Below are 20,086 nucleotides of genomic sequence, written 5' to 3'. Positions count from 1 at the left end.
GGAAGGAAGGAAGAAAGAAAGAAAGAAAGAAAGAAAGAAAGAAAGAAAGAAAGAAAGAAAGAAAGAAAGAAAGAAAGAAAGAAAGAAAGAAAGAAAGAAAGCAGGAAAGCAGGAAAGAAAAAAAAAAAAAAAAAAAAAGACAGCCAGCAAAGAATTGCTCCCTGAATACTCCAAAACTGCAAGAGGATTTTTATAAAACTTTTTTTTGCCTGGGTTACTGGAAATACTTTCACAAAAGAAAGAGACTTCAGGAAATATATATATATATATATATATATATATATATATATTTATTTTATATATATATATATATATATAGTTTTAATTCTTTTTCTAAGTTATGTAATTCCTTCTATGTCTGCCTCCATTTTTCTGCTTATTTTTTGATTTTTTTTTGATAAGGCTGAGTTTTGGCTTGTAATTCAGAAGGAAAAATTAAACACAGAAATGAAAGAAGACAAAGGTTATTAGTGTACTTGATGAAGGGGAATGAAGTCATCTTTTCAGCAAAAATGAAAAATGTAGGGTTCAGCAGATTGGACACATCATCAGAATCCTTGATTAGACCTAGAAAACATTAAAAAACAAACAAACAAACCTTCAAATGACTTTTAAGTAGAAATTCAGATTCAGCACTCTGTTTATGCAGTGAAAATTCTCCTGTCTTATGCAACATGTACCCGTAAATGTCATTATGTCAGGAGCTTTTTAACAAGCTACTGTAAACATGGCTTCTAGAAGAACACCCTTCTAAGTTAAAATTTTATTTTAGTTAGTTTCTTGAGCTACAGATTGAATATCTGAATTCATATGACTTGAAAGATGTTTTTTGTGCATACAACATTGAGTTACTCTGAAGTGATGGGAAAAGTCAATGCTTTAATAAGTAGTCCAAAATTTACATTCTAAGAACATTAGAAAAGAGCAGTTTAGCTACCCCAGCTTCTTGAGCAGAGCATAAAAGGACAACTGATGCTAAAATAACCACAGTCTAACTACACAGAGTAGCTAAATCAAAAACAACACTTTCTGTACATGGGTGAAGTCCTAGCTCTGCAGCATGCAGTTGCAAAGCAGTAGTAAACAGGAAAAGGGAACTGAATTGGGAAGGTGACCAAAGGACATGTATGTCTGTCTAAACTTGAAGTAAAGATGCAGATCCTACGGTTCATTATGAAACTAGGAACAAATTTCCTCACCACCATCTTCCTTGCATAATATCCTTCCTACTTTGCTCAAAATATGTCATCATCAACTGAAAACCTAATTTGAAGAAACAATGCTAGATCAAGTACCTAAGCTATACAATACACATACTCATGTGTACCTGCTTGTATTACATCCTTGAATAGAGAGTTACACCAGCCCTTAATTCAGGGTATGTCAGCATCATGTGATGTACAGCAACACCACCCCAGCAAAAAACGATGACCCCAATTTCTTAGTTCCTTTAGATATTTCAGGACAGCATCAGCTTCTCTGGAACATACAAACAAATGCACATTAAGCACACATAGTAAAATCAATATTGGAAAATATGAAAAGTAAATATAAATATGCATATGTGTCCCTCTACCGTGTTGCTATTATATTTTTTTTTCATACACTTTAAATAAACCATTATTTCAGCCAAATATTATGGCTTGCTAATCTGAAATCATCAAAGAGAGAAAAAAACAAATGGAATTAAATAAAAACACAACATGGATAACATACATCAAAGAAAAGCTACATGGATGGAAAACAGCTGATTTTTTAAACACCTACCTAAGAGGTAAAAATGCTTAAAACTCTGAAAAATTGGATGAATTTTTGTTTTGTAAATGTAGACACAAAAAGTAATAACAACCTCTCCAGAGAACACTATTCACCAGGCAGTCAATATGTTGACAATAACTGTAAGTTAGCCTCTGAGACCCTTGCTGCAGGAAAGACAACATAACAAACACAGAAGATGCCTTGAGGATTTATAGTGTCAGTTGAAATACACCTGGCCCAGGTGCTGTATTCTGGAAGCATCCATTTACCCCTGAAGTACCCCGAAGACTCCTGTCACCATGCAGAGGCAGTAAAGAGAAAGTATTGGTGGAAGAGGAGTAATAGTTAAGTATTTTATATCACCTCAAGACTATATTTTCAGCCCCACAAATCTGTCATACCACCACCGCATACACATGCACAAATTAAGTGCCAAAAATTTTTCTTCACCATAGCTGACACTTAAAACATGTGAATTGCCTGTAAGAAATGCCAGGCAGAGCCCAACCCTTCCTTCCCATTCCAGCAGAGAGAGGACAGATTCCAAACTAAAAAGTTTCCACAACAACTGACCCCTCTGAGACAGGAGCTCTCTGGATGTGATTCAATTATGCCTCCAATAACCTTCTCACCAAATACCTAAGCCCAGCATCCTTCAATGTAGCTACTCCCCACAGACCAAGAAAGAGATTTGCTCTCCCAGTAAGTTAATTAGTTTGATATCTAATTAGTCTGGCCCCTTCACAGTATTGTCTTGCCAGCAGCTGCCTTCTGTGTTATTAAGGCAGCAGAGCACCTCTGCTAGAGACAGAAGGTCTTTGATGATAAATGCTTGAGCAGCGTTGCACATGTGCAAGAAATAGACTTGATCTCTCCAGGGGCGGCACACTTACACCCTAATATTAACAAGTTAAAATCAAACACCAGGTTAATTCCAGGCTAACTGGAAGCCAGGGCAGATCACAGATCACTGTTTAAGTGGCATTCCTTGGGGACTGCTACAGGTGTTAAGCACTAGCTTGTTTCACAGGGCAGCAATGGGATCCCTGGGAAAACAGTTAAGTTTCATTTATTAAATGACTTTGTCTCCTTTGTCTTCTAATGCTAGAAAATAAAGAGTGTGATTTCTTGCAGAAAACATTGCTTACATGTATCCATTAGCTGCGACCATATCAGCCATGTCTCTCGTGTTTGGGAGTTGCCATCCAAATATGTCTTGAATCACGGTCACAGCTTTGTCCATGCTGGCAAAGGGTTTGCAGACATATGCTTTGATGTGCTCAACTTGTTACTTCTTGCCCACAACACTCGTAGTCAAATCTGTCTCCAAGATCACATGGACAGGGCCTCGATTCATTAGCCATCTGGAAATCTGCAGGAAAGCAAGCAGGACAAAGACTAACGTAATTTATTTGCATCAGTAACTATGATTATAGGTCATAATCTTCACGCAGTTCCCACATGTCCCTAGTAAAAAGCACTTTGTACCACAAAGGTTAGAAGTGAAATCTCTAGGCTGTTTGTAAAGCAGCTCCTGGCATCGGCCCTCTTTGGTTGCCATTCATGAAATCCAGTCTGTCAGCATAACCGTGGTGTGCAATAAGCTCAGAAGAAGGGCTCATGTCAATCCATGTCAATATATCATTCCTAGCTTTCTGCTTGGAGCAATACAACTTGTGCTAGCTACATTTCCGTGTGAGCTCCCAACAAACCATGCCTCTCTTGTGGCCTGCCACCTCCTCCTCACGGTCTGGCACCTGGTTGTCTTTCGCTGTTACTCATGTGAGACTCCACTGTCAGCAAGCTGCTCTTCTGACTACTTTTCCCTTGCAGTTTTCACTGTGTGTGTCCCCTTTCTCTTCCTTTATGGAGAATCGAAGGCTGCTGCTGCTTGCATGCACGTTGCTGGTCTCCTAGTATCACCTGTTGAGTACAGCCCTTTCCCAGGGAACTCATCATTAACTGGCATCTCTACAAGTTCCCATAAAAGAACTCAAGAAAGTAAACCAACAGGGTTTTTTCTGAGAGTTGCACACTCTGTAATCTGAACTAGAATGGTAAGAGGAATATAGGGATGTACACCAGGGTTGTTTATGAGTCTTCATACATCACAGATACCTAACTTTTTTAGAGGTGTACATTTTAAAGGACAAAATGGAAGCTACTTTATTTCTCCTTGAGTGAAGAGAGGTTTCCAAACAGTTTATAGCCTCAGAGGTTTTCTCAGGAGAATCCCTCAAGCTCATTTTAATGTCTTGTTCCTTTCAACAGGAGATAGACCACTGTAGGATCCTGGGTTTAAAAAAAAACAGCTAACTTCTGGTGCCTTTTACTCCCCGCCTTCCACCATGCAGTAGGTTGTCATACACAGCCTTTTTTATTATTATTATTATTTTTTTTGGCCAATATTGGGAAGCTGTTTAACCTGATCCTGTTGCCACTCTTAACAAATCAAAATGGCAACGTTTGCTTATTAACAAGGGATAGTCTCTTTTCCCATGTAAATGAATACACTAGAATAATATTCCTTGATCTGGCTGGTCTCATTGCTAAAGTGAAATGCAGTGTGCTGGCAATAAAAATCAAACGTGCTCTTCAACGATTCGATATGCTTGCTGGTAATGTATCTTAACCATTTATCCCCTTCTGGATTTTCTAATTAATTCTAACAGATGTCAGCTAAGACCTTCAATATATCTCCAGTACTATCTACCCTCTTCAATTCCTCTACTACAAATGTACATAACATGGTAAATGGTAATAAAACCTAAACAGGATAACACAGTGAACAGCACCACAAATTACCCCAAATCCTGCCTCTTTACATCAGTTGCGCTGTCTTCACAGGGCAACATGCTGTGGGGTGACACATGCACAGGTTCCCAGCACCAAGAACTGGCCCTCTTAGGGTAGGCTCTCCACAGTGCCGTTTCTGAACAGAGCTACTCTCCTGACCTTCCAAAACCAATCAGCAAAAATCCTCCAGAAGATGCCGTGCAGTTTAACTAGACTAACTGTAGCTTTTCCAGCACCTTTCTCAAACCTCAGGCAAAGCAATGGGAAGAGATTTCAAATGCATGGTGTACAACTGATAGGACCTGGAATAACTCCCCTACCATTGTGCTTGCTGTTTTCCCTCACTTTTCTCAATTCATCTGAGCAGTAAGCTGGCAAAAATCCATTCATATTTAAGTAGAAGTTCCGTTTCTTTTAAAAGTAGCCTGATATTACATGTCAAAATTCAAGTTATGTTTAAACAAAAATAATGGCATTTCCAAGGCTTAGTAAACAAAAGAAATATGCTGTATTGATAAGTATGATTTTTGTCATATAATGACTTGAAGAATGTTGATGAGTTATGTATAGGAAGGAGAAAAGGAGAAAATCATCTTGTACTGCTGAGGTTACTGCTAGAAACATGCAAGTGTTCACTGCATAACCTTTGAACAGCAGTGAATGCCTGCTATAAAATGTGAATTAAACTGGCGTAGATTAAAAAACAAACAAACAAACAAAAAACTACATAAAATAATGCACAAAAGGGATTGATAGAGAGGTTGATTAGACCATAAAAAAAAAAAAAAAAAAAAAAAAAAGGGTTCCTCCATCCACTCTCAATGTAGAATTTATCTGGTACTGTTAAGAAAAACATATTTAAATAAAAAATTGGAGGAAACCAGGATTATTGAAGTTATTTATTAATTGAATTATAATTTTCACCCATGTGTAATTCTACCACCACAAAGTTAATGAGAAGGAGTTTTTTAGTTTAGGGATCTGACTGCATTTGCAGTTTAGCTAAGCATTTTGTATTTGTTGTTGAGGTCAGTTCTTGAAATTGCAAATGAAATAGAGATCAAATGTGTCTAAAGCCTCAGACATATGAACACTTCCTTACATATGAAGTACTCAGACTTGATCTCCACCTAAGAAATCAGATGCATTTAGGCCTCCTATAAAAATAAAACCAAACAGTAAAACAATTTTTGTAAGACCCAGTTTAGGCAGTCAGTCTGATCTGTGAATTTTGAGATCACGGCACAACAGCATCTACGCCGTTATCCCACCCACAGAGGTGAGCCTGGGGCTCCAGTATCAGTACAGAAATAGACTGAAAACAGCTCTAGTTTTAAACACCTCTGTGCCTTCTCCTTCATCCCTCGCTTTGTTTTTGCCACTGTTCAAAAGCACCGCATCAGCCCTTTTCCTGCTTCCTCTTTGGCACCTCACCAAGATGGCAACTCCCCATCTTCTCATCCAGCAAGCTCTCACCCTCTAGTGCTGAGTGCCAGAGGCGAAACTGGAAAAAAAAACGTGGTCTCCAAAGGAATCTGCTATAGCAGAGGTTCCTCCTGCCTTTCAGAGCACTGGTGGTGCTTCTATGGGCAGAGGTTCAGACCTACTAGCTGCTCTTCTCTAGACACTATTGCATCAAATATATATGTGGGTTGCCTAAGATTTGTCCTCCTTCAGTTGTGTTTCATTGCGCTGAGTCATCTCAGTGTGACTGAGCTATTTGATCAAACAAATTTAAATAGCAGAGAATTACAAGATTAACCCACCAGTGGGAACTAGTACTGTTTGTCATGATTAAAATCTCCCTAAGAAGCTCATTATATCTCTTATTTGCATTTGTTTGTACAAGAAGAAAGACCGTACTCACCATGAGCAAGCATAAACGGAGCACACTCTGGGTACAACTTAAATCACGGTTCTTACAGCTCATCGGCTTATCAGGCTTTTATGATACCCCAGGACAACCTGATTTTGCTGTGTAATGAAGATAAACTTTCAAATGATATTTCAAATAATAAACATTCAGTCGTGAAAAATAAAATACAAGGTGTAAAGATAGTGTATCACAACCAGAGCTCCCTCCTATAAACTAGAGAGTCTGAAGGAGGTGAAATTCCACATTTTATCAAAATCTATCAGGCTAAAGGCCTTTCTGCATACAGAGACAATATTCAGCAGCTTTCTGCTGACTAGTAAGCCAGGTTTCCTCTGGGAGTAGTACACTATTACCGCAGTGTTTGGCAGGGGCCATTCAGAGCCTTGATTACTGTAGTTAGAGCCAAACCTCCACCAAGTTTTCTCGATGACAACGAAGGAGCGGGGCCCCATCTTGTGGACGTTTCCTGGAGTGAGTACGGCTGTGACAGCTGCTAACCACAGCGCTTGTAGTGCAGGGCTGAAAAGCTAGCTCTGATAACGATCAGCATCAGATCTTGCCTAAAATAGAGATTTATGTCTGGGCTGGGCAGCTAGGATTTACGTGCAGAAAGCTCCTCCTTGCTCTCGAGGCAAACCGTCCTACCTTTACTGCAGGTGTGGGGAACCCTGCCTCAATTAATGGTTTCAGAGAGCTGGAGAAGAGTTTACACAATGCCTGCAAGCTCCGTACTCATGCACTGGAGAAAGATGGATGAGGGAAGATGGGAATGAACAGGGATGAGATCAGGGCACCCATCACCACCAACATGGACCAACAAAACCTCGCAACAATTTACCCTGGACATCTAAAACCACAGCATCCACAGCCGTGTTCTGTGTACAGCAGGAGAGCCTGGCTCCCCAGCAGGGCTGGAGACACCCTGGGCTGGCCCCAACAGCTCAGACTGAGCACATCTGGGGAAAAGTACTGGGAGGTTTCCACATCTCTTCTGTAAAAGCTGCTTGCACAACCTGCAGCTCTGTCTCACATGTGCTATCCCACAGCCGCAAAACCTGGCTCATCAGCTGCAGCTGAGGGGGCTCCCCACAGAGTGTGCATTTTGCTTTCCCAACTCCCTCAGGTTTTTTTTATTATTTTCCTGATAAGCAAAAAGTCTTATCATGCTCCTACACACACTCATTTCCTATGAAAAGCATGTTACGTGTGGCGCTGTCTTCACCAGCTCGCAACATTTGGAGGATTTTTCTGAGGCTACCAAAGAATATGGTGACAGCAGCCCCAAGAGCCCAGAGCTCTCCCCTGGGAAGTATAAATGCTGCAGGACCAGGACCAAGATGTTCGTCTGAGCAAGACAAAGCTGGTGACTTGGTATGGATGCAGGTATTTGGGGTGGGGTGGACAGGAAGGGCCCCAGAGCCACTCTGGGCTGGGGCCAACCATGGTGTTTACCTTGCAGCAGTCTTGTTGAACTCACTCAGCACCCTGAGGTTTGCAGAGAAAGCGTGCGCCATGCCCTACAGATGGAGAGCATGGTGATGCGTGAGCTGCTGTCAAAGGGAAAGCAATATCCATGGGGATGGCTAGCCTTGATGTCTGGCTGCATCGACGGGGTGGCCATGTGAGAAACCAGCAGATGTTGTAGAAAATAAAAAGGGACATGAGTAAAGGTTCAGAGGATCTCTAAGTAAAAAAAAATTTCCTAGTCATTACCAAGGCAACAAAATTAAAAGTATAAATATATATATATATATATATATATATAAAAAGGTCATCCAGTCAGCAAAACTGGAGCAAGTAGGGTAAAACAGGGATGTTTAATATAACAGGGATGTTTATTATTGTTTATCCTTTCCTTTCTTTTCCTTTCCTTTTCCTTTCCCTTCCTTTCCTTTCCTTTTCTTAAGATGAAGATCTTGAGAGGGGAAAAAGGAATATAAGGGAAAGCAAATTATATAGTGAGGACTGATTGTGGGTAGCTGTTGGTCAGACCTGTACCTGATGACCACAATTCAGAGCAGGACAATAAACCCACTGTTTGCACAATGCCTGAGTTACTTCTGCAGTCAGGAGGGACTGGCTATGTTTTTCCTTGATGTTGATGAAGGAATACTGGAAGTCCTTTTAACATTACAAATAGCATACCTGGAGGGTGTCATCTAATAACACCCCTCCTTCTTAACTCCTTAACACAGCCAAATGTTGATTTCATGCATCAGAAATTCTGTTCAGTACAGTAGCATATCTGAAATGAATATGTCGCAGATAATAAAAGCATTGTCTTCATAGAAAAACAAGGTGTCTTCATGTCAACACCTGTGACTCCTCATACCGAAATAAAGACTGTAACTCAAGTAATGCCAAATTGAAAAGTCATACCCACTAAGACAGACGAATAGATAAGCAATTTCATTACTATTGATGTCATAATGCAGACTAAAGAAGCAAAGACAAAGCAAGATAAATTCAAACAACTTTTTAATGCCTAGTAGTACTTTAGTCCAACTTTGAGTCACAATCTTCTGTAAGACTTGTAAAAAATAAAGAACTATAAGTTAAAATGTTCCTAGTTTTCAAAATAAAATATCTTCCCTTTGACTGTTTTATTCTCTATAAATTAATTAAACTGAACTCTAATCTTGAAGCCTAGTGTTACTTCATGGTTTTTGTCAAATAAACATTTTGATCCAGTCAATCATATCCTTTCTAGCTTCTTCAATATAAGGTTTATCATGAGGTTTCATATCTTCTGGCTTCAGTTGTGCAAACCCATGAACCTGTCCAGGATAAACTTTAATCTTATATGCAACTTTACAGTACTGTTTCAGCTTCTCCTCCAGTAAGGTAATCTGTAAAAGAAAACATTTTTCTGTTAGGTTGTGGTTTTGTAAGTTTGCCAAACTTGCCATTACTTGTATTCCTACTTCTTTGCCTTTTCTCCACTGTTATGTTTGAAACAGGTTTTGTTGATCAATAGATGAGAAAACCCATCTTTTGAATGTAAGACTGAAATGGTTTTCAAAAGTATGGGTACATCTAAGAACCCTCAACAGTTACTGCAGAGTTTGGTAAATCTTGTTGCTATAAATGAACAGGTGCAATTATATTCAGGGACTTAATATGGCTTGTAATATGGCTGATTTTAAACTCTGATCTTGTCAGAACATATTCTCTAAATCCCAGTGATTCTCAGTCCAAAATATTTTGATAGTTAAGAAAACTCCGTTTCTCATTTTTAGTTTACAACAAAAAGGCATTGTCTTGTACAATCTTCTGATGTTAAGTATACAGTGTTAATGATTATTTTCCTGCACGCATATATATACACATTTTTGTGCTTATTTCCATGAGAAACTCAAAAAATAAAAAGAATGATCATCCCTGCAAGCTTAATTCTACCCATTGTGCATTTCATCTCATGTAATTTATTTCACGCAACCCTTTATTACTTAGTGCAGAAAACAGTCCATTTGAGGATGTATTTTATTAAACTCAGGATTTTTTCATACAAAACTGCACAGGTAACTCTGAAAATCTCAGGAGGAAAAGGTATGGTTTTTCAAGGTGTAATGCACGTATTCATGAAAACTGTGTTCCCCGGGTGGGAGAAGGGGAGAGGGGAAGAGAGGAAAAAAAAAATAATAATAATAAAAAAAAAAACCTTTAACCAGAAAAATGGATGGTGAATGAAGAATTTGTAACTACACTAGAGGTAGTATGTTATCATTGTCACTAAAGAGAAAAAATGTATGCACAGGAGAGTGCTCCAGTTTCTATCCGTGTATTTATCCAGCTCTTCAGATGTGATTATGATAGGGGTTATTTAGGAATATAGTTGGTATCCAGGATTCAAAACAGGGTCCACAAGTTGTGATCTTCTTTTTAAAAATTCACGACCACCTCTTTTGACAGAGTTCATTTTGTCTTGTTGTACCAAAAGCAATTAATCGTTGATCCTCATAATCTCAAAGTTCTGCTACTGAGCTGATTTTTTTTTTTTTCCCTTCTGGGTCCAAGTTCATTAGGTTTACTACCTGTTCTCTCATCCATGGCAGTAATATCAATGTTTTTAAGGTGTTTGTTTCATACCAGTTGGATCTTCCTGCTCAATTTCACACTCTGTCTAGCCACTGAGAGACCAATCACTGGTCTTTACTGTATTTTTCAGCCCCAAAAGGAAGCTTTGAAAAACTTAAGCAGCAAGATACGGGACAAGTTGAAATAGAAGCAAAACAATCTAGCCTGGTTTTTGCTTTTTTTTTGTTTTGTTTTGTTTTGTTTTGTTTTGTTTGTAAATATTTCTGAAAATAGTTTCTAACAAGCTATGGTTTCTGTGTAAGATAGAAGAACAAAGGGAAAATAAAAATAATTTCCAGTACAACTTACCTGGTCATAAGAAATAGTGTGGTCTTTCTCACCAAAAATGAAAAATGTGGGATTTAGTAAGTTGTATCTTTCTTCAGAGTCCCTAATAATTCCTATAATGTATTTGAGAAACAGTCTGTTAGTGAGGTTAACATTCTTGCAAGATGAATGAAAACTTCAAAGACAAAATTTCTATTTAGGTTTACTTGTTAAATACATTTTTTACTTCAGGACAGCTTCTATTCTGATGGATTAAAAAAAAAAAAAACATTTGGAAAATATTGTTCCCATTCTCTACACACTAAAAAACTTAGAATATTTGTGTGCCAAAGGAAACTTTTTTTTTTTAACTTTACACCATTTTTAAATATTGATATCAATATAGCATATTGCTGAAATAACCATAATTAAAATCTGCAACTCACCTTTGAGTTTAGTATTTACAGAAATCATTACAAAGCAATAACTAGACTTAAAAACTACGTATAGTGATGTCAGCCCATATAGGTTTTCATGTATTCTACACTACCATAGAGGGACACCCCAGCGTCTAATTGAGGATTTTTCAGCATCAAGTGATGTACTGCCATTCCACCCCAGGAAAACCCAACGATACCAATCTTCTTTGCACCGCATTGTTCCTTTAGATACTTCAAGACAACATCAGCTTCCCTAAGACATATAAACAAAAGGGAACTAAGGAATCTATAGCAGAATCAATATTTGACAATTTAAGAAGTAAATTAAAAGAGATACATTTTTCAATCTGCACCCCCAATTATTTAAAACAGAGAATACATTAAAAAAAAAAAAAAAAAAAAAAAGCAAATTGCAAACCAAAGCAGTGGCTTCTACTCTTGAATGAGTCTGTGGTCCAGTTTAGTAGTCATAAACAGTTGTAGGTACTTAAATACTTACCTGAATTGTGACTTGCTCCTTTGTTTTCAAAAGAAGCTTTTTTTTTTTTTTTTTAATTGAATCACTTTGTTTAGTACAGAACAAAAACCAAGACATATCTACAAGAAGAACAACACCTTACTTTATGGAATGTGGGAATAGATAAGCTTCACTGTGCTATCTCTACAGGGTTCACCTATTTAGATAAAGTTTTATCTTAAGTGTGTCATTCCTGTTGCATGAGTTAATATTAATAATATCCTACCAAGCCCACATGCAAAAATACTATATCAAACTAGCAACTACTCAAAATTAAACTGTCAGCAGCTATAATGTTTAAAAAAGCATTAAAAGGTATTGTGTGAGGTATTGTATACAATGCATAAAGTATAAAAATTGTTTTTAATGTAGACCAGAGCAAGTCACATTTTTTATTACATTTTTATTGCTAACTTTGTAAGTGTCAATAGTTTATATTTCTGATTATCTAAAGAATTTCAAATGAATTTTAAATGCAGACCATGTATACTAATTACTATATTTTCAAGCATTATGCACATTAGTATGGTCATCACAGGTTTGCTTGGGCTGACAAAAAAGTAGTATGAGAGTGATATGATCAGAAGATCATGTTCTAGGCCTGCATGAGGAGCACATTTGAATGGTTGAGCACTTTCAGAGCTAGTTTATTTGGAATGGTACAAGGTAAATTACGGGTATGTAGGATCCTGGTGCTCTCAGAGCAGCAGATCAGATCTTGAGGGCAGCTACAAGTCAACCCTCAACAGATAGCATAGGCATGCCCTTGACATCTTAACCGGTTAAGACAGTGCCTACCTATCCATATGGAATCATCAGAATAGGAATTTTTATATTTATTAGTCATTTGTCTCTTCCAAAAACTCAGTCACAGCTTCTGTGTCTCTACTATCAAAAGCTTTGCTGAGGGATGTTGAAGTTAGGCTGGGAGCACTGGAACCTTTGGAGGGTCAGAAAAACACTTTGTGTTGTAAAAGATGATAGCTGAGTAATAGGGTGTCACTGTCATTATCTCAAGTTTTAGGCTGTGGTAATAGATGCTGAAGAAACAGGGAAGCTTTGTTACAGGCACTGCTTGGATCTATAGAAAGTGGTCCCTCTACTTCACAAATTGAGAGAACCAGTGCAATTGATCAGATGTCTCATAGTTTGGGGTCAGTCTTGCAAATTTTCATCTAGTGCTGCTCAAGAGATTATCTCACCTACTATCATTTACAAGGCAGAAAGCAAGATGAGCAAGTGACAAATGGCAGATAGCTTGAGCACTTGTGGAAGAGTTTTCCTCTTTATCCTGAGGAACTGAGGCAGTCTCAGCACTGGTGAGTGGGAGGGCTGTGAAACACCAGTTATGGGCCTGTGCAGGCAGCATGACATAGTTAGAAAAGGGCCCACAGAAACAAGATGGGGACAGTAAGTAGAGTGATGGATGGAGCAGATGATCTGTTCCAAATCCAAAGGCAGTGCAGAGGACCACAGAAGAACCACGCAGAATAATTGACTGTGTGCATGCAGCCATCTTGCCTCTCTGTCTGGTGCCACTTTAAACATTTCAGACACATAAATTCCCCTTGTTTGCTGAATGCTTTTTAAATTCACGGACAAATATGCATCTTACCTATCTACTTTCATAGGATCATGTTCTTTCATCCAGTCAGCAAAGTCATGCCAGTGATCAGTAGTTTTCCAGGGGTCTTTCCCCTTGAAAAAGTCTGGGCAGATGGTTCTGTGTGAGACATGGAAACAAGTCAACTTCACATCCAGGTGGGGAGAATCTGTGGATGTCCAAATGTTTTCTAACGTCTTTTCTACTCCAGAGCACACACCTACATGGTTATCATGTGAATCATATTCTACTCATCGTGTTCTGGCAATCGGCAGAGCTAAAAGTATATGTCTTGCAATGGAATTTTTTTTTTAAAAAAAAAAAAGACAATACAAAAGTAAAGGGATAGAGCAACCCTCCTGATTATATATAACCAAATATTTATCTCTTTGCTAGTAAAAGCTAAAGCAACCCTTATTGATGTTTGGACTCCAAAAGGTCTGGTATGAGAAACTTACACAACTTAAAAGTGCATAGCAACATTGTGACTGCTTATCTTTTAATCACCTACACCGCCACATAAGCACAAACACTGGCACTTCATGACCCTCCTTCTAGCTTTTTTGCTCAGGTAGACATTTCTGTTTGGTCAGTGTCCGTAGCTTTGGTGGCCACGGGAGCATTTCTGTTCACAGAGTAAAGTGGTATGGCTGTGGAAAACGTATACCATGCTTAGCTTTGGGCCTGGTGATCTATCAGTGTATTTCTTAAGAGAAAAATAGTAGAGATGGGTGCTTACATGTATCCATGACCTGCAATCAAATCAACTATATATCTAATGTCTGGGAACTGCCATCCAAATATGTCATGAATCACAATCACGGCTTTGTCTGTGAAAAAACATGGTCTACAGACATATGCCTTGATGTGCTCAACTTGTACTTCATGTCCAAGGCACCCATATCCAGATCTTTCTCCGGTGTTATATAGGAAAGGATCCGCCATTTGGAAACCTGGAGGGGGAAATGAACGAAAAAATAACAGTGAGAAAGTCTAATTTGCTAATACAAGATTAAGACAAATAAGGGCAAATACAATCTGCACAAAGTAGTTCAATAATTTCTGTAAATAATATTGACACCTTTCTCCTTGTCTGAAAGAAGAAAGTAGAAAAATGCAAAAACAATGTTCCAGTGCAGAATGGTTCTTAGTCTTTAAGTTATTAAGCTGAGAAGAAAGAGAGACAAAAAGCTACAAAATGGCAAACTATACGTTCATGGATGTCCTGAGTCTCATATCACTTTTGTTTTGCTCCCATGAAACTCTGTCAGCAGTGGCGTGAAGCGGTACAGCTTTAGATGTCATGCTCTCCCCATACGTGGGAGAAAGAGACCGGCTGCAGCAGTCACGTGTGTCTTCAGCTGGAATCACAAGCTGGTTTCTCTGAATTATGTGAGTGGTAAGCACAGCACTCAGCTGCTACAGAAAAGGATAACATTCAGTGCTTCTTGCAGTGCGTGTATTGGGCACAGCTGGCAACTGGCTGCAGTACTGATTTCTAAATTAGGTTGCAAGGCCTTGGGCCCATATGGCTTTGAAAGGGATTGCAAGAAAGCAAGCAAATGCCAGAGAAGTTAGAGTCAGAAGCTGTTCTGACTTTGTGTCTGGAGCACAGAATGGACTCTGTGCAAAAAGTAGAATCTTATCTTTTAATTAAAAGTAGTGTTACAATCCATCTGTACAAGGAATCCAATTAGGTCTTCAGGAGCAGCTTGCACAATTAAAACATTCATGTTCAATACATGTTCAATAACAGCATCACTTTTTTTGGATGCATTTAGGCTGTTTTATACCCAAGATAATTGGCCTTCCCAAAGTATCATTTAGGGACACCATTCTTCCACCAATAAACCTCTCTCAGCCCTGGGGATGGAGTCATCAGGTCTGGCAGGTAGAGCATTGACTTTGACTAAATATGCTTTATCACAATAACAGCTCCTGGCTACTAAAGTGTGCCGCAGAGCTGCGAGAACTGGGTGGATGTGACATTGCTGCTAGAATCAAGCTGCTTCACAGATAGCCATGAGACGGGTGATCTTACACAGTGAGTAATTCCCTATGCTGATAACTGAGAGCTGATTACACTTGTTAATTGTTCTCCCGCCTTTTTCAACATCTGAATGTCAGGCTTGGTATTAGGAAGCATGAATTATCCTGATCTTCAGCATTAAAACTTCCATTGCTTTGGCATTACATGCAAGTAGAAGTTGTAACATGTGGGAGAGTATCTCCTAGCTTACGTCCCCAATAACAGGCCTGAAAATGCTTGAATGATGTCTGTTTATGCAAAAGTAATTCCTACATGTTTGTTTGTTTGTTTTTAACCTAAGATGAATGAGGTTGTTGAAGTGCAAGAGACTGCTTGAAGAACTGACAGGCATTCCCAAAGTCAGCTAACGCCACTGGCTTCTGAGATGGCAGCCACAGTCTTAACCCATTAGCACCTTTAGTTCAGAAGGGCACAGCCTATGGTGTCCCCTTCAAGGAAATAGCGTTTAGGAGGCATTAAGCTTTGCAATAGTTGTGAAAGAGCCTACTGTCTATCTTTTGGTAGCTTCCCAGAAATCATTTCTTTGGCCTATCTTGATTGATTCCCAGCCAGCTGGCTCTTCTCCAGGCACCCGGCTGCGAAGACCTTAGTAAATAGCCAGCCACACCTGAACTGCTTAGAAGTCTTTGATGGGATCCTGTTTAGTCAGAAGCTTTATTTGTTCCCTCCCGCTTTGATCCATGCAACACGGTGCGGTGAAGCAACGACCCAGGATATTTCCTACCTGTCCTGTCTCACCTCATTCCCTCTTGCCACCGATTTCATCCATTACACTTTTCCTCTTCCTGCTTTACCCACGGCCCGGTTCCAGGCACGCAGAACCTCACCTCTACAGCCTGCTTCTCATCACTGAGCTCTAGCACGGACAAGACACGGGCACAAAGCAAGGAGCAGGGGAAACTACTGCTGAAACTACTGCTAACAGGGAACAAGCAGAGACATCCAGGAGTTTCAGGGCATCCTTTTGCTGTTTAGAGAAAGCCTCCTTATAGCTTCTTCGTCTCACTTCCTCGGTTCCCTGAGTTCCTCAGTGCCACCTGGCTTTTGTGCATGTAACAAAAAACTGAGGAGAATCATTTAGTGTTATCACAAGGCAAAGGTGGGCTCCCATGGAGAGCAAGACAGACCCAAACTAATTGATTTGTAGGGAGCAGCACATAACATGATTAAAATCTGTCAAGTCTTGGTATTCATTTTAAAAAAAAAAAAAATGCTTGAGAGGTGAGGCTAGTATTCTTTCAAAAACAATCTGGTGAAACTGAGGAAAAGATAGTCCTAAGGATAATCCCCACTTCTCGTAACGTGGGTAGTAACACGTGATTTCACAGTGCTTTGCATTTTGCCAGGACCTTGCACTAATGATGCCAAGGTGTGACATGTCTGCATTTTCCCTCGGTCTAGGGATAACATTTTAAACTCCAGCAGTAATTTACTGCAATGCTAAATGCTCCAGTGGACCAAACAAGGGAAGGAATAGGAATTCATTATCATAAGGGCAAAAGAAATTATGGTCCTCTAGCGTGATCTTGCTACTCTTGGATGCAAAATACTGACTGGTAATTCCTACAAAAAGCCCCCAGACTGGCTGAAGTAGGATGCCTCCCACAAAGTCAGGCTGTCTAGAGTTAAAAGCTTCGAGTGAACATACTGCCTCCCTTACCTATCTGTGCCAATGTGTGATGACATTTAGAGGGAAAAGCATTTGGTTTGTCCTCAGAACTATTGCTATGCCGCAGCAGCAGACACTCTAAATCAAGTTTTTCCCAAAGTTGATATCCTCTGTCTTTACCTGATCTGCTCCTTAATACCTGTCTTTGTGCATTTTTTTCTTTTTTTTCTTTTTTTTTTTTTTTTAATGAAGTCAAAATAAAAAACTTTCTTTAAAGGAGTGGTTTTTGCTGAATGTTTTGTGCAGTTTCAAAAAGCTGTTTCTGACTGCTTAGCAATTTCAGATTTATCCCACTCAACAAAGTTAAAAGCAGTTAGCCTCCCTCTGCTGCCAGCTCAGTCTTTGTGGACCAGTTTGCCATGACATACCTGGAGTACAGGATCCTGCGTTATCCCAGCTCGGTTCCTCTGTTCAGTGAGATACCAGCTAGACTTCTCTAAACACGAAAAGAAGAAAACCAGTTCTGCTGGCAGTTTTGCTCCAGCTGCTGCTTCTGCTGCCCATCCAGTTTCCAGGTGCTTTTCAACTCTTCTAAAGCCCTGGGGATTGGGAGATGAGGAGGAGACGCTCAGCACACAAGTCGTCCTGACCGGAAGGGGTGGAGACAGATCATGCAGAGAGGCAGGGTTCAGTGGATTCAGTAGGCTCCAAATCAATTGCCTTTTACTCCACCTTTTATCTTTTTTTATTATTTAAGGAGTTTAGAAAGCAAGGTGCCCACCGATGCTCAACTGCACTTATTTTTTCATCTCTAAAAATGTGTAATTCCAAACACAATAGCATGGAGAGGTTGAAAGAAGGACTACTGAGTCTTCTTATTATCAGACTTCAGTTTTCCAGTAAGATTTCCCTTCCAGACCTGTACACTTCAAAGCAAGTGGTATGTGTGGTGCAGCCATTTAAGACTGCAGAACCTTTGGACCTCAGCATTTTCATCTGACACATCTAGCACCTAGTGGTGCATCTGCTAAGGTGCTGCTAAGTTCAAAGATGCATTTTCTTAAAGCGTATTCATGCACTTTTTTGCCCATGATAAATGCCTTTAATGGAATTTGTGCCAAATAAAGCTGAATATGCCCTGGCAAACTTACAGCGTAAAAACTAATGGAAGTCTCCCCAGCAAACAGCCGAAACGTATTACAACCACACCCACGAGTATTCCCAACAAGTCTAAAAGTGTTCCAGGTTAATTTTGATTGGACTTGCTTTCAACAAGTTAAAAACATTTGAGACTGAACTGGTTGTTATTGATGGTGACTCGTTGAAACTTTCCGTTCCTATTTCCATAATGGCTATGTATGCAAGGAACATTAGTTCAGCCCTCGGGCTGATGTCTACTAGAGGTTTAACTTTCTCTGTGTGTGCGCACATGATTTATGTCTGCAAGCGTGTTGGGGTAGTGGGGAGAAATGAAAGAGACAAAAGAGCTAAGTGAAAATGACGATATAAAGGTCAATAAACAAATTTTGATCCCAACTGTGGGATAAACCGTGGGACAGAGTCCCACAATTGCTCTGTAGATCCTGGGCTGTACTCTGTGTGACCACAGTGACCACAGTGTAATCTGAGAACTCGTGGTGGTTGGGTTCAGTTCACCCAAACTTCAGACATCTACAATTAGGATGGCTATGTCAGCAAGGTGTCTACACCCCCACAGTTGCTGTTGCGACCTAGGGTATGATTCACACCCTATGGGTGTCTTTAGAATGAAATGGATGGTCCCCGAGATGTCGCCAGACGTGCTGATCTGATTGTCACCAAGTTTAATGGCCTAGTGCAGGTGTAGATTGCTGCGCCGTGAACATCACCAGTCAGGCAAGGTGAGTCCCACCTCTGTGTGCTGCAGGAGCTACATGCAACTCAAAATTAGGGTTTGTCATGACCAGAGAGAGGGTGTTTTTCTCTGTCCTGTCATACCTGTCATTAGCTTTGCACATCAAGATTGTTTAAGAAACCATTAAAAAGATTGCTTGTGTTGCAACGGAGGGAGTGGGGAGACTTCACTGAAAAGATCTGGTTTATACATTGATATTAATGACATCTGGCTTGAGTTTGTCTAACCCCAGCTGGGTAGGCATCCTGTAGTCTGATCCACAAGACTCAAGTACTGTCTTCCTACCTCGCTCCCCAGGTTTTGGCTCCATCCAAGCTGCAGCCCCCTGTGGAAGTGATGGGCCAGGAGAACCAGGCCTCTGATCCAACAAGCACTGCAACAATTGTAAATCCTGTCTTTCTGCCCAGCATCTCTTTGAGGGTGGCTAGGCTGAAAGGAGAGCAAAGGACTAGTTCTGATGTAACACATGCCCTTGCGTGCACACTGTGATTGTTTGACCTGCAAACCCTACGTCATTCAGATCTCCCAGACTTGCAGAAACCACCTCTTTCCCCACAGGATATAATCATCTCTGTAATGGGCTCAGGATGGTGGAGTTCATTGTACACGTGCATTTCCTGTAGTATCAAGCAACTTATAAATTTATTTTTTAACCATGCTGTAAATAACTATATTTTTAGGGATTTATTGGGAAAAAAAATAAAAATAAAAAAAATAAAAATAAAAAAATAAAAAATATATATTTGAGGGTTGGAGTGGTCAAATTTCTCCTTCACCTGAAGCACACAATGCTTATCTTCTTTTGCTGCTTGGTTTGGTTCGGTTTGGTTTTATCCTGAAGGTTTGCACCAATACCCCTCCTGGTTTTACAGAAATGGGTGTGGAATAAATCCCCAAAGCAAAACCTCACAGCTGTCAGCTGCATTTTTAGCTATATGTTAACATAAGAAACAAGATCCTAGGACATGCGAGCCTGCTGTCCCGAGGCAAAATTGACAGATTATACTCTCTCCCAGATAACTAGTGATACATAAAAACCCAGAAAGGCAAGTACTCTGTTGGCATCTAGTGCAGAAGTGAAAGAGTCCAATGGAGAAACCAATGTACAGGCTTAAACATGCCCCATTTACCTTCACCTGGTGCAGTATTTGGAGTGCTGCTAGTAGCAACAGAGTTGTCAGAAAGCTGAAATCAACACA

General features: G+C 39.7%; 1 protein-coding gene and 3 long non-coding RNA genes across 6 annotated transcripts in view; 2 read left to right on the top strand and 2 right to left on the bottom strand.

Annotated features, from left to right (window-relative positions):
* Positions 1-2,485, bottom strand: part of LOC118161799 — a 5,617-nt gene extending 3,132 nt beyond the window's left edge. The window contains exons 1-2 of one of the 2 annotated variants that reach the window (XR_004748175.1): positions 2,332-2,485; positions 477-567 (exon numbers count right to left, since the gene is read on the bottom strand). This is a non-coding gene — a long non-coding RNA (uncharacterized LOC118161799). Of the gene's footprint in view, positions 1-476; positions 568-1,767; positions 1,911-2,331 lie in introns of those variants that run through there. The other variant, XR_004748174.1, reaches the window with a different exon arrangement.
* LOC118161797 overlaps positions 1-5,252 on the top strand; it is a 10,687-nt gene extending 5,435 nt beyond the window's left edge. Inside the window, exon 3 of the long non-coding RNA XR_004748172.1 lies at positions 4,606-5,252. This is a non-coding gene — a long non-coding RNA (uncharacterized LOC118161797). The remainder of the gene's footprint in view (positions 1-4,605) is intronic.
* A 3,639-nt stretch (positions 5,253-8,891) lies between these two features.
* LOC118161789 (carboxymethylenebutenolidase homolog) lies at positions 8,892-17,557 on the bottom strand. 2 transcript variants are annotated; one of them, XM_035317431.1, is made up of 6 exons: positions 17,422-17,557; positions 14,074-14,287; positions 13,347-13,454; positions 11,325-11,467; positions 10,817-10,908; positions 8,892-9,279 (listed from the first exon to the last, which is right to left on the bottom strand). In XM_035317431.1, the coding sequence occupies exons 2-6, from the start codon at positions 14,277-14,279 to the stop codon at positions 9,100-9,102; spliced, it is 729 nt and encodes a 242-aa protein (XP_035173322.1). In that variant the 5' UTR covers positions 14,280-14,287; positions 17,422-17,557; the 3' UTR covers positions 8,892-9,099. The 2 variants fall into 2 exon arrangements, with proteins under 2 accessions (XP_035173322.1, XP_035173323.1); XM_035317432.1 differs by lacking the exon at positions 8,892-9,279 and adding an exon at positions 10,098-10,696 and having other exon boundaries at positions 10,732-10,908.
* Positions 13,089-16,595, top strand: LOC118161795. Its single transcript, XR_004748170.1, has 2 exons — positions 13,089-13,492; positions 15,270-16,595. It is a non-coding gene; the product is annotated as an uncharacterized LOC118161795 (long non-coding RNA).
* Positions 17,558-20,086: the final 2,529 nt, after the last annotated feature.

This window comes from Oxyura jamaicensis, chromosome 2 (genome assembly GCF_011077185.1).
Source record: "Oxyura jamaicensis isolate SHBP4307 breed ruddy duck chromosome 2, BPBGC_Ojam_1.0, whole genome shotgun sequence".
Classification (NCBI taxonomy): Eukaryota; Metazoa; Chordata; class Aves; order Anseriformes; family Anatidae; genus Oxyura; species Oxyura jamaicensis.
The sequence above is the reverse complement of the archived record's forward strand: the minus strand, read 5'-3'. Positions and strand labels throughout refer to the sequence as shown.

Coding starts and splice junctions, on each gene's coding strand:
- LOC118161789 (XM_035317431.1), bottom strand. CDS start 14,279: ATGGCGGATCCTTTCCTATATAACACCGGAGAAAGATCTGGATATGGG. Junction 13,455..14,073: donor ATTGCAGGTCATGGATACAT/GTAAGCACCCAT, acceptor TGTCTCACACAG/AACCATCTGCCCAGACTTTT. Junction 10,909..11,324: donor CGCTGGGGTGTCCCTCTATG/GTAGTGTAGAAT, acceptor AATACATTATAG/GAATTATTAGGGACTCTGAA.